The sequence below is a fragment of the Mus musculus genome, chromosome 18 (assembly GCF_000001635.26).
Source record: "Mus musculus strain C57BL/6J chromosome 18, GRCm38.p6 C57BL/6J".
Taxonomy (NCBI): Eukaryota; Metazoa; Chordata; class Mammalia; order Rodentia; family Muridae; genus Mus; species Mus musculus.
In genome coordinates, this window is record NC_000084.6 from 65282804 (window position 1) to 65297027 (window position 14224).

The 14224-nt window shown below is 47.6% G+C and overlaps 1 protein-coding gene across 1 annotated transcript in view; it reads right to left on the minus strand.

Moving 5' to 3' along the window:
• Alpk2 (alpha-kinase 2) overlaps positions 1–14224 on the minus strand; it is a 128360-nt gene that overhangs the window by 17275 nt on the left and 96861 nt on the right. Inside the window, exons 7-10 of the mRNA NM_001037294.1 lie at positions 11409–11536; positions 11277–11312; positions 8453–8727; positions 6875–6963 (exon numbers count right to left, since the gene is read on the minus strand). Of these exons, the coding sequence (NP_001032371.1) occupies positions 6875–6963; positions 8453–8727; positions 11277–11312; positions 11409–11536 (528 nt within the window). The remainder of the gene's footprint in view (positions 1–6874; positions 6964–8452; positions 8728–11276; positions 11313–11408; positions 11537–14224) is intronic.

Here is a 14224-nt window from a genome sequence, read left to right on the forward strand (position 1 = left end):
CCAGGTGGAAGGAGGAGCCATCGAAAGGCTCTTAAAGCAGCCCCACCTCCGCCCCCTTAGGATGATGGCTTCTGCATCTTGTTACAGAGATATCTGGGGGCAGTCAGATGGGAGGGGCCCATGGAGCTGTGCCCCTGCTGAACACCCCTAAAACACAGACTGGCCATCAAGCTTTTGTCTGTCTGTCATGCTTTGTCACATCTGCAAGACTCAGGGAATCTGCCGAAGACTCCTTCTAGCCAATTACCCACCATAGGAAAGAGTCCATGGTTTGTCCGGGTTCTTATTAATTCTGTAGCCTTTGGGGAAATGGGGAGCCAGAATGTAGTCTGAGTATTATTCACAATCTCAATTAGCCAGGTCTCTGCCCAGTTGGAGTCATTTGCATAGGACAACGTGATGTTGTTGATATTCATGAATTCGAAAACAAAAACTCCAGGGGAGTGTTTTCTCTTCAAGATCCCAAAAGCTCCCTAATAGAAAACCCACTTCAGGAGCCTATATCTGGAAGAAAACATGGAGTGTGTTTGAGTGTGTGTGTGTGTGTACACGCATGCATACACATGCATGGGTAGTGGGGTGGGATAGTACCCACTGTGGGTCTACTGCCCCCAGATCCTAGCAGGATGGGCTTCGCTGGAAGGCTAGAAGTGTGCAGAGCCAGCCCAGGGCACACATGCATCCATCCTGATGCAGACTTCTCAGATTTAGGGCTGGCCTTGACATCCTTCAGAGAACACTCACTTCCATGTGCTATAATCACTCATGTGGTCACAAATTCTCCTATTTTAAGGAAAGAAAACCAGTGTCTGATAGAAAAAAAAAATGTCCTCAAATATCTTCAGGGTTGTGGCTTGTTTGGTGGGTATGGGTGAAGCCAATTAAGCTTCCCTCCCTACTTGGCACCCACCCTTTTAACTCCTTAAACCCACCTCCATGTTCATCATGCATTCTTCTCCTTTAAAAGGGCCCCAAGCCATACAAGAGTCAAGCTGCACACAGTGTGCTCTGCCCCTGCTGCAGGACATCAGGGCTCTACGTGTGGTAGATGAGTCACTGCTTTATGACAGACACTTAGAAACTACTTTGAGGGTCCAGGAGATGGCTCACTGGGTGAAGTCACTTGCTGCCAATCCTGATGACTGGAGTTCAAGGCCCAGGTCCAGCATGGTTAAAGGAGATGCATTTCCTTAAGATGTTCTCTGAACTCCATGCATTCACTGTAACACACACACACACACACACACACACACACACACACACACACACTACATTAAAATGTAATGACTAAAAAGGACCTGGTTTGATCAAAAGCCTTGATTCTCCATTTGGGACAAGGTGACTAACTAAAAGCAGGCTGAAAGCAGTTCCGCCTCCTTTTTGTCTCCTATTCCTTTTTGGGGGGGGGCAGACACCTGATTGATTTTGCCTAGGCATGTTAAACGCTCCAGGAGTGTCTGCCTACCTAATCTATTTCATCCCGGCTTCAAGGCTGAAGTCACAGAGATAACCCATCCTCCTAACCCTTGGATTCCAGAACAGCAAAGCCTCCTAAGACAGGCCACACCCTGGATAGGTCAATTATCCATAAGGCCAAAGAAGGCCGCACCCTAGAGGAGCAGGAGGGAACAGATCATGTCCTCAGGGTGACAGCAATAACAACTCTGGCTCACCTTGCAGAAGCAAAGATAGAGCGTTGTTTAACCATGCATGCCCCGGCCCTCTTCTTGCTTAGTTATGCGTGCTTCCCGCTTCCTGTATTGCCATGTCTAACTCCTGTCAGCACCCCATGGATGCACTCGGAGTCCCTGGATCCCTTTCCATCCCTTTTCCCAATGCACGGACTCAAGGTCTTTTCACTGGTTTTCACCATCACTGGTCCTATTGGGACAGGTGTCCAAGTCTAGCCTGTTGGAGTTGCCAGAATGTGGCCTTTTGCCCTAAAACTCTGCTATGCTTTCTACTTTTCCTCCCTTAAGGCAGAAGAACTTAAAAGAACAGAGGCTGGAAAGAGAGAGAACGAGAAAGCTAACAGGCAGGTTCCTACAGTATGAAACTGACGTCTTGCCAATGGCTGTCTTCGTGTTTAGCGGGAAAGCATTGCATTGTCTTTGCCCTCTGCAGCGTATTAGTTTTCCTAGATGCTCATGTGGCGTGCTTCATGGCAGAGAGCAGGAAGTTCTGGACATCCTACTGTATCGTGCCGCCCAAGGGAGACGTTTTTTTTTTCTGAGTGAACAGGCGCATACAGACAAGAACCGCTTCCTTCTTTGCCTTCTTCTTCCACAGATGTACAAATGGCTGCTCTTTCTGCATTTCCAGCAAGTCCTGACTCGGCCCTTTCTCGTTCTACTTAGTATGCAAATATGACCTTATTATACAAACAGTTAATAGACACGGGCTCCAGACTCTCAGAAATTTGCTGAGGCCCAAGATACTTTCCATTCTGAGGATCATGGGAAGTGGAGTCTCTTTCAGTGCTACTGATCTTCCCTACTGTGTCCACCCTTTCCTACTGCGTCGCCAGAGCCTATGCTTCTCAGGCTAGTTGTATTATGACGGCCTTAATTCTCTTGTATTTGTCTATTGCTTTGACAGGGCAATGAAAGTGAAATCTATAAGAGGAGGTAGGTACCAGCTAGTTTTGTGTTAACTTGACACAGGCTGGAGTTATCACAGAGAAAGGAGCTTCAGTTGAGGAAATGCCTCCATGAGATCCAACTGTAAGGCATTTTCTCAATTAGTGATCAAGGGGGGAAGGTCCCCTTGTGGATGGTGCCATCTCTGGGCTGGTAGTCTTGGTTCTATAAGAGAGCAGGCTGAGCAAGCCAGGGGAAGCAAGCCAGTAAAGAACATCCCTCCATGGCCTCTGCATCAGCTCCTGCTTCCTGACCTGCTTGAGTTCCAGTCCTGACTTCCTTTAGTGATGAACAGCAGTATGGAAGTGTAAGCCGAATAAACCCTCTCCTCCCCAACCTGCTTCTTGGTCATGATGTTTGTGCAGGAATAGAAACCCTGACTAAGACAGAGGTATATCTGATTTTCTGTGGGGAACGGGTGTGGCGGCAGTCCCAAAGGCGCCAGAGACTGCAGCTAAGTCATATGACTTGCACCTGACTTCCTCATATAAGACACAAACATCTTGAGTGCTGGGCAGGTGTACCAGGATACAGGTGAATCCAATTTGGTGGAGATTTGCCCCTGCTGCCCTGATTAGCTGAAGCCTCACGACTGGCGAGGCGGCGTGGCCTGCGGTGCGTGGATGAGAGAGAGTATAAAAGGAGTGAGAGGCCCAGGGTTCGGGGGAGATATAAAAACAAGGGAGATATAAACAAGGGAGATATAAACAAGAGAGATATAAACAAGAAGAAACAGGACTGAATAAACGTGTGCAGAAAGATCCTGTTGCAGCGTCGTTCTTCCTGGCCAGTTGGGCGCGCGCAAGAAGTGGTGCCGAAACCCGGGAAAAGAAACATCTTCAGGCAAGAGCGAAGACCCCCTGCTACAGGGAGGATTCAGAACTGCATAACGGGGAAGAAGGGGTTAATAAAGGTTCCCGTGAAACAGACTGTTGAGAAGGATCTGGCGTGGATTCAGAACTCTTCAGCTGGGGAACGGTACTGATGAAGAGAAAGAAGAGAGATGAGGACTGAATAAACTGCTGTTAGAAGGACTGGTGGTCACGTCGTTCTTGCTGGCCGAGAGCGGGCGCGACAATTGGTGGCCCGTACGGGGAACCGACTCCCCCACCGAGTTCAGAACTTTCAGCAGTCAGTGGTTGCTGGCAGGGTAAGTTCGCGGTGAGTGAAACTTGGGACCCCAGGAGTTTGGGAAGGACCTCGGATAAAATAGAGGTGAGCATAAAGTTGCCAGGAAGTAGGCACAAAGTAACCCAGGAGTTTGGGAAGGACCTCGGATAAAATAGAGGCAAATATAAAGTTGCCAGGAAGCAGGCTTTGGGACAAGTTAAGGTTCCTGGTTTGGGGACAAGTTAAGGAACTATGATAACCTCAGTGTAGTGATCAATAGATCCTCGCTGTGTAGTTATGCTTTTTTCTCCCATTGACCCTTTGTGGGTAGGTCTGATAGTTTTGGTCTTGTTTGTTCTGATATATGGACTCTGTTACTGTTTGAAACTGTGTGTAGAGGCAGTCAAGACAGGTCAGAAAATCCTTACAGAGCAACAAGAAAGTATGTCGGAAGAGAAGGGCTTAAAAAGAAAAAGGAAAAAGAAAGGAGACACAGTGTTATCAGGTGGACAGAAAGGACAAAATAAAAGAGCTGAGGCGGAGGAGGAAGGCGAATTAGCTTCTGCGTCCTCTCCCTATGCCTCCTCAGCAGCCACCTGTAGGTGGACCTTCTGTCTGGAGATTTGGAGAGGACCGACCAGATCAGGTGTTGATGTGGGCGAGAGGGTCTGTTTGTGTGTTTCCACAGGACCAGACGGAACCTCTTTGGGTGCCGGAGAGATTGGTGAGACGCTACAAGAATGAGGCTCCTGATCCAGTTGCCCCTGTGGATGTGGTAGATGATCCCACAAGCACAAAGGATGGAGCCGAGATGAGAGATCCTTTCGGTATTCCAGAAGCCGATACCAGCTCGACATGACATTCAAATTTTTCCACACTTTTTGATCCCTGAATTCCCCTTAAAGAGATAGCCCCTCTGGCTATCTATCCCTTGCTTCAGGGAAGATGAGCAGGGATGAGAGCCCTGGGATGTATGCTTGTTATAGTGTGTGTGTGTTTTGTGTTTGGCACATGTGTTAGGTGCAGAGTGTGCGGCCCGCACTTTCGCCATGGTAGCGTAGGCTTTTGCTGCAGTGGAGGCGGGACAATCTCCTCAGATTCGGTTTGCCGCTCTAAAAGAAATTATGCTGCGTTATGCCGTGGGGTGCGAGGCTAAGCACTGCACAGAGGATAGCTTGCTGTTGGCATCCTGTGGAAGGCACGTCTGATTGCATGAAGGTTCAGTGTCCTAGTTCCCTTCCCTCAGGAAAAACGACACGGGAGCTGGCCAAGACCTCTCTGGGTGATGAGCTTAAGGGATGGTTTTGTGTAGGGCCCCTATGCTTGCACACTGGGGATCAGACCTCTACCTTCACCCATGAGGCTTGCTTGCAGCAATTAAGATCTGGCCATAGGTTAATTAACATCCTGGCCTTTTGATGCACCTGCCACAAGCAAAACACAATCTCCCCAGGAGTGGCTTGGCATAATTGAGAGGTAGTCAGTGATAAGACTCCCTGGGCATGTCACCAACCTAAGACAGGGATCAAACCAATGCTGTTTGTCACCCAAAGACAGGTAAGGGGCATGGTTGCGAGGGGCTATCTACAGACATTCTCTCTGCCAAAAAAGAAAAAAGGGGGAATTGTGGGGAGCGGGTGTGGCGGCAGTCCCAAAGGCGCCAGAGACTGCAGCTAAGTCATATGACTTGCACCTGACTTCCTCATATAAGACACAAACATCTTGAGTGCTGCGCAGGTGTACCAGGATACAGGTGAATCCAATTTGGTGGAGATTTGCCCCTGCTGCCCTGATTAGCTGAAGCCTCACGACTGGCGAGGCGGCGTGGCCTGCGGTGCGTGGATGAGAGAGAGTATAAAAGGAGTGAGAGGCCCAGGGTTCGGGGGAGATATAAAAACAAGGGAGATATAAACAAGGGAGATATAAACAAGAAGAAACAGGACTGAATAAACGTGTGCAGAAAGATCCTGTTGCAGCGTCGTTCTTCCTGGCCAGTTGGGCGCACGCAAGAATTTTCTATTTAACTTGGTAGATACCATAATACCTACTAATGTGATAGCATCCATTATTCCACTCACATGTATATTTACATAGTATAATATTTAATTAGTATGTATTTAATTAGTATCAGGGTTGGTGAGGTGGCAGAGCAGGTAGGTAAAGGCACTTGCTCTATAAGCCTGGTGACCTGAGTTCAAATCCTGGAACCCACAGAAGGGTGTAATGATAACCAACTCTACAGAGTTGGCCTCTGAACTCCACGTATGCACATTCACAATGATGATAATGAACTTTTAAAAATATGTGGTTTTGCTTTATGTGTATGGGTGTTTTGTCTGCATGTATCTCTGCACCATAGCCATGCTGTGCCTATGGAGGCCAGAAGAGGGTGTCAGGTCCTCTGGAATTGGAGCTATGGAGGTTGTGATTCACCGCATGGCCGCTGCTGGGAAATTAATCTGGGTGTCTGGAAGAGCGGCAAGAGCTCTTAACCCCTGAGCCATCTCTCCAGAGCACAATAAAAGAAAAAAAAAATTTTTTTAAAGATCATCAAAGGATAGAAGAAATGGCTCAGTGACTAAGAGCACTTGCTGTTTTTTCAAGGGACTCCAGATTTGTCCCCAGTACCAACATCTGGTAGCCCAACACCTGGTGGCTCACAAACATCTGTAACTCCAGCTCACATTTTTACATTTTAAAAATTAACATCTTTTTATTTGTACGGGTATTTTGCCTGCAATATGTACCTGTGCACCACATGCATGCAGTGCCCACAGAGGCCGAAAGAAGGCATCAGAGTGATAGCCCCAAGGGGCTGGAGTGAGCCACCATGTGAGTGCAACTGAGCCCAGGTGCTCTGGAACAGCTGCCAGCGTTCTTAGCCACTGAGCCACCTTTCCAGCCCCACATAATTAATTTTTTTAATTAAAAAAATAATATTTATCAGGCATTCTTTTACACCTCTGGAGATCAAACAAGAACAAGACAGTGGCCACGTGATCCCTCATAGAGTTGATAATCAGATGAAATCAAACACTTGACCCTTCTCACCATCCCGCCCTCTAGGCCTTCCACATTCATAGCAAATCAGAGGTAGCAACACATGGGAGCCTGCACAAACTTACTCCGGCACCTCTCCGAAGCCTTCCAGAGGCTGTGCTTCAGCGGCGTAGATCTTGGCGTAGTATCTGGCAGTATTCTGGACGTAGCATTCCTGTATCAGACAAAAACATGGTGAATCCGAGTGACTGGGAGAATTCAGAATATTGCTTAGCAAGACGATTACTATTTCTAAGATTGCTCAGATAAATAGATTCCTAGGCCCATCATGGCTGTTTGGCATCACAGAAGCATCTTTTTTTGTTTGTTTGTTTTAGTTCTGGGGACCCTTACCAGGACCTAGTGAATTAGGTTAGGCGACGGTCCTGCCACTAAACTACACCCCAGAAACAAAACTTACAATGTAGAATTGGCCAGCGATAAAGGTGCTTTGAGACATGGGTTACACAAGCCAATGTCAGAGAAATGGCCTCTCAGGCAAAGTGTCTGGGAACTATAATATTTCTAGAACCAACATGGGGGAAGGTTGTTCCTGATCTCAAGAGACAGGCCCTTTGGCATGATGTCAAACAATGGTTGGTAGGGATGGGACTGGTAGTTCCCAAGATCCTCCGCAATGCCTTTTCAGAGGTACAATTGGAGTAGTAAATAGTGGACATTTGATAGAATTCCTCCTGGGGATAAGGCAAGTGGATTGGTTGTGCTTGCTACCCTGTAAGTCCTGCTGACCAGGAGTCAGGATGCTGTGGGGACTTCCATGACTGGGTCATGCTTGAGAGGAAAGAACGTAAGGGGAGGACAGGGAGGAAGAAAGGAAAGAAGAGAAGAGGTTGGCTTTTGGGGAGGAAACAGAGCAAGTGGAAATCTCTGTCCCACTTGGAGGCCAGGAGTTGCCCTTGTTAGCACACCGTGTCATGGGACATTTCCACGCCTGACCTGGGTGGTCAGTGCTTGCTGGTACATGAGAGCCTCCCCAAGTCCTGTCTTCTAATCCCATGGGTAACAGTTTACAGGGCCCACTGGGAAAGTTCTAGACCTAACTCTAGCAGGTTGGCCCCTGCTGGTGTCAAGGTGAACCACAGGGTCAAGGCTTAGATGGGGAGAAGGAGTTGCTCTTTGCTCCATAAACGCCTCCCCCTCTTCCGTCTTGTCTCTTGTCCCACAGTTTTAGAGAGAGGGAATCTAGCTAGACATGTTGTTCAATCTTCCCTTAGAGTTTACAGGCAGACTTTGAACAAACCCAAGAAAGCAGGAAACAAGATGACTCCTGAACTTTCTAAATGTCCGTTCCCTCTTCCCCACCTCTCCTCACACTCTAACGCTGGTTCTATCTTTCTTCGGGATCCCAGCATCTTCTGTCACTAGAACCCCTCCCTTTATGTCACCCCTTGTCCAAGTGGACCAACATGATCACAGTCCAGTGAATCCCAGGTGGAAAGAGGAAAGGTGTCCCTGAGTTGGTGTCCCAACTTCTTGTGAGAACTGAGAAGTAAGGGCCCCCAATCATTTAGCTTAAACCACACTTGAAAAAAGTCAAATGTTCTTGGGGAAATACTCCACTCTCAACTCTTGAGTCTCATGTTCCTCTCATGTCATGTGTCATTCTCCCACCCACAGAGACACCCATGGGCTCCCTGACCTACCTGGGCAGCCAGTTTGTAGTTCCTCTGCACAAGTTCGTCATTGTTTCTGGTCCCATGGGCGACGGCATTGTGCACCTTGAGTACGCATGCGTGGCCGGGCTGGAAGACCGGCATGAGGCCCTGCATCACCTTGCTCCGGAAAGCTTTGCGGTGCACCCCTTCGCCAAAGTGAAGCTCCTCCGTGGAGATCTGGCCACGTAGGTGGTCCCCGAAGTAGCTGTCATTGAAAACATCTTCTTTGAAGATGAGCTGGCTGAATTCAATCTCTTCACATCCTAAAACACAGTACAGCTTTCAGTGGACCGAGTCATTTCCAGTCCTGGTCTTTTGAGTAGCTACTCTGCCTTTGTAAGGATAAAGACAAAGGGGACCTGTAGAACCCAGAGAGACAGATCATGTTTAACGCCCAACAGAGACGCAGCTAGCAGGAGGTGGGAGTGAGGGGGATGAGGAGAAAGGTCATTGAAGGAGAACATGACCAGGACAGGCTGAGGGCCATGGACAAGGAAAGACTGGTGGGAGCAAAGCTGGGGAGGCCAAGGAAGACTTTTGCATAGCTGGAAAACAGAAGCAGAGACGAGTAGTGAAAAGCAACTCTAAAAGATGGGCAAAGCAGAAGAGGGAGGAGAACCATTGAGAAGATCCAACAGCACTTACTCAATGTGTGTGTGTGTGTGTGTGTGTGTGTGTGTGTGTGAAGGTCAGAGGACATCTTACATGGTTCTCTCCTTTAACCATGCTGGACCTGGGCCTTGAACTCGGGTCATCAGGATTGGCAGCAAGTGCCTTCACCCAGTGAGCCATCTCCTGGACGCTCAAAAGTAGTTTCTAAGTGTCTGTCATAAAGCAGTGACTCATCTACCACACATAGAGCCACGATGTCCTGCAGCAGGGGCAGATGCACACTGTGTGCAGCTTGACTCTTGTATGGCTTGGAGCCCTTTTAAAGAAGAAGAATGCATAATGAACATGGAGGTGGGTTTAAGGAGTTAAAAGGGTGGGTGCCAAGTAGGGAGGGAAGCTTAATTGGCTTCACCCATACCCATCAAACAAGCCACAACCCTGAAGATATTTGAGGACATTTTTTTTTCCTGTCAGACACTGGTTTTCTTTCCTTAAAATATGAGAATCTGTGACCACATGAGTGATTATAGCACATGGAAGTGAGTGTTCTCTGAAGGATGTCGAGGCCAGCCCTAAATCTGAGAAGTCTGCATCAGGATGGATGCATGTGTGCCCTGGGCTGGCTCTGCACACTTCTAGCCTTCCAGCGAAGCCCATCCTGCTAGGATCTGGGGGCAGTAGACCCACAGTGGGTACTATCCCACCCCACTACCCGTGCATGTGTGCGCATGTGTACACACACACCCTATGTGTTTATATACAAGAAGAATAAAATTCCTCATCTTGGGTTATACTGCCTACATTAAAAAAGGATCACACACACACACACACACACCTGGGCAGCCTATGACTCAAACAAGGCGTTAAGACTGTGAAGAGATGGGGTTCTTCTAGAAGATTATAGTCAGAAAGCAAAAAGGAGCAGGCAGCGGGAATCTTCACACTGAAGAACTAGGTGAGTGGCCAAAAGCTACACTAGGAAGAGGGAAGGCAGACAGATACTCCAGAAGGCCAGAGGCCAGAGAAGAGTGTGCCGCCTCATTAACAAAAAGGACCATGAAGCTGAACACAATTAGGACACCAGAGACTAGTGCAAGACCAGTCTGGTACATGCACTCTCTCTCCAGCACTGCACATAAACAAGGTGACTCGGTGGAAAAAAAAATCATCAAATGAGCTAAAGGTGAAAGTTACCTAAATAGCATGTGCTATGCAGTATGAGAAACAATCCTGACTATAAAGTCTAATGTGAATATCACTGTAATAAGGATATCACCACAAGAGGGAAAATTAAAGATCTGAGGAGTGGTCACAGTCTCTTGAAATGCTCTGGAGGGAAAGAGCTGTTGGAATTGCCTCCTCCTCTGTTGGAATTGCCTCCTCCTCTGTGAAGACACCAAAAAATGTTCTCTACGGTGACACCTTAGCAGATGACTTGTTTTAGTCAGATCTTGCTCAAGGTGAGAGCTGGCAGAGACATAGGGATGTCAGGGGCCCTCAGGAGAGACAGGAATAGAGCGAGCACACAGGCCCTGGGCTGGGAAGAAGCTGCAGTGCTATTCAAAACCTGAAAGAGGCCAGCAGTGTCCCAACTCATGCTCCCAGCTGCCCAAGGTAACCGAAGGGCAGTTCCTTGCTGGGAACAGACTCATGGCAGTGGGCCAACTGTGAGACTAGTGTGTAGACATTAGAATCCCTCACCTGGCTCTTTGTTACAGAGAAACCATGTGGCCACACACACACATACACACCCCAGAGCTAGGGTCACAGATGAGGCCATCACGCCCAGCACAGCCTCAGCCTTGTGTTTCCTATGCACCAGCCTTTAGAGCATCTTGATTCTCTCTTGATTCCCTCTAGCATCAAGGGCTAGAAAGCCCCGTGCAAGCAAGGCTTATGTCTACAGAGAGTCAAGTCCAAATTCCCCTGCCCAATTTCCCAAGATGGCATGACTGCAGTTTAATCTTCACAAATGATACATTTCTAGGTATTTGCAATCTACTAAAATTCTTTCCGGGACAATAGCCGTTCCAGCCTCATGGAAACAGATCCTGAGTGAGCACGCACTTCCAAAGCCCTTCCTGGGCGATCCTCTACGTGGTTGCAAGAGTGCACAGAACCATGAGCATTCTTCTTCATGGGGCTGTTTCATAATTGGGTGGGGAGCCCAGTTCCGGACAGGCCGGCTCATGGCACTTACCTCTATATTCTGTGTGACTTGAAAGCTGTTTGAGAACTGGAAGGAAACAAAGAGAATGGAGTCAGGACAGGTGTCCCTTTGGGCTGGCAGGGGCCCAGGGCTTTGATGAGCAGCCGTGAAGCCGAGGTTTACCTTCAGCTGTGAGGTTAAACTCAGCAGTGACTTTTCCATAACTGTTCTTGAGGCAGCAGTAATACAGGCCCTGGTCCTTCTGACCAGCTTGGACGATGGCCAAGGAAACACTGGAGTTGTCCCCTGCGCTGGAATAGGGGACATTAACATTCACATGCTTTGTCATTCGGAAGTTCTAACGCCCTCAAGAAGGAAGGAACTAATGTCTTCCTGCCTTGCTCTTTCAGCCAATGGGCTGGTACATAGACTAGAATCCCCCAATCAGCTAATTAAACAACAGATTCACACATAGAGAGGATTGCTGTGTTGTGGTTTCATATTCTTACCCTGACACACAACATGAATATGTAGAGACATTCTGAAAGGGCCAACTGGCATCAGGAAAGCCAGGAGCCTTTAGGAGCTTCTGGAAGCTGCTGTTAGCATAGCTCAGAACTCATCTTAATTATGTTGATGATCCAGGTACCCTGTGCTTGAGGGAAATCAAGGACTCTAAACCCAAATCTAAATGCAGATGCGGTGAAAGAAAGAGTGAAAACGGCTCTGACCTTTACACAAGGATTCAGAACTGAGGGCTTCTACTTGGTAGGTGATTTTGTTTTGAGTTGGAGATCTTACTATGTTGGTCTCAAATTCCAGGCACCAAGCAATCCTCTTGCCCCAGTCTCCCCACCAATATGTTTAAGGCCCTTTAAATAATATACACCTTAGTGACTGTGTCTATCCCTCCATCCCCCTGCCCAATATTACTAAGTATTATGAATCAGTAACTGGCAGTACGATGGATAAAGATGATGAAGATGACGTTAGCCAAGGCTAACCTACTGTACTTGCTCCATACCAGGCACACACGGACTCGTCATCACATCATTCCCAGAACAACTTGAGAGATCATCTATAATCACTGTACCCAGTCCGCAGATGGGGGAGTTGAGGCACTAGGACATCTAAGCTGGACCTTGGGCTGATGCCCCAGGTAGATTCTGATTCCTGACCTTAAGTTGGAGATGTTTAGGGCTGCAATCTTGATTCAAAAATTGATAAGAACACCGTGGCTTCAAAAGTAGACACAAATCCCATTGTAATTGTGTCCTTATATGATGATTGCATAAATGTGAACTTCCATTTGGGTTTGTCTCAGTTTGACAACAAGCATCCACCGGTGTTAGCTTGTCTCAGTACTAGGCTTTGTTGTTGGCTGGTTTTTGTTTTGTTTTGTTTTGTTTTGGGGGGGGGGGGTTCCAACAGACTTCAAATCTTTGATTTATACTGCCTCCTCTGGAAAAGACCAATGGTTTAAAACAAGGTCCACTAAATCATATCAGTTCCTCCACTGTTTGAGACTCTAATAGTACTCTGATGAAAGATTAACTCTATACATGAACAGATCCACATCTAAGGGGAGCGTTTCCTGGCAGAGTAAATGCTGAGTGAATCCCAGAGAGTGGTAAGGTGTCCTGCTCTAGGGATACAGAGTCCAGTACAGCAAGAATCATAGAAAGGGGGTAGTTAAGATCCCCCTAAAAGGCTGGAGCCGAACTCAAGGAAATCGTCCCGTGAGCATAGTCACTGAGGTTCAGTAACTCTATGATCCTCAGTTCAGATTCAGGAAGACCCTCACCTGTCTTGCTGCCCTCTCTTCATTTCCCCAGTTCCTTCAGGGAAAAAAGGCTGAGAAGGCAGAAGGGCCTGGATTCCAGGCCTACAGAGAGGGTCTTGGACACCTAACTTAGCTGTACCCTCAGTTTTCAGAAACAGCAAGTTTTTTTATTCACTGCAATGTGAGGAACAGAAGACAGAAGGCACATGAGACACAATCTCACTTTGTGAATGGCCATAAGCCGGGAAGGTGGGGATTGGTTGTATCAGCAGGCTTTCTCCATAAAAGAAAACCATATCTCTATGTCCTCAAGAGGGCCATTACGTGTTCACTCATGAGGATTCAGTGACAGGGAAGAAAAGTAACCATTAATCCAGAAGATGCAACAATGTTGCTATGGAAAGTAAAAGAGGGTCGTGCATCTTTTGAACCAGGAGTGAGCACTAGGGAGGCAGAGGCAGGAGGATTTCTGAGTTCCAGGCCAGCCTGGTCTACAAAGTGAGTTCCAGGCCAGCCTGGTCTACAAAGTGAGTTCCAGGACAGCCAGGGCTACACAGAGAAACCCTGTCTCAAAAAACCAAAAAGGAAAGTTGAGTTCCTATCCTACTACTCTGTAAGTTAGGAATCACTCTATCTGTAGGACAGCATAGCTAACATGTGGGCAAGGCTGCACACAGCAAGATGCTTAGCTGTGATACTGTATTGCCCAGCCCCAATGCCAAGGAACCAGGGGCAGCTGGCAGCACCCACTCAGCACCCAAGGTGGGTTAAACAGACCTTGTTTTGTCTTCCCCATGATCATTTAATGGGGATCTATCTTCAACAGCGCACAGCTCCTTCTTGTCTATAGCCCAGCAATAAGGCCTTGCCCAACTATCAGCTGTACCGCTCCATGTGCACAGTGCTTCTTTCAAAAGCTCATGCCACTCCAAAGTACCTCTTTTTCCAGAGAGGAGAGTCGGTTCCTAGTGGCCAAAAAAATTTGAATGGCCACAACAGTCTTAGAGGCTGCCAACTTGAAAGTTCCCCAGAGCCAAGACATAACAGCACCACACACACACACACATACACACACACACACACTCACACACACTGCATGGCAATGCATTTGTTTATTTATTTATTTATTTATTTATTGTAGACTCTTTGGAGAAAAAGTCTTGCTCTGGACACATGAAAGCATTTTGACTTCTAGCTTCCAAACTGTAACTTGTTA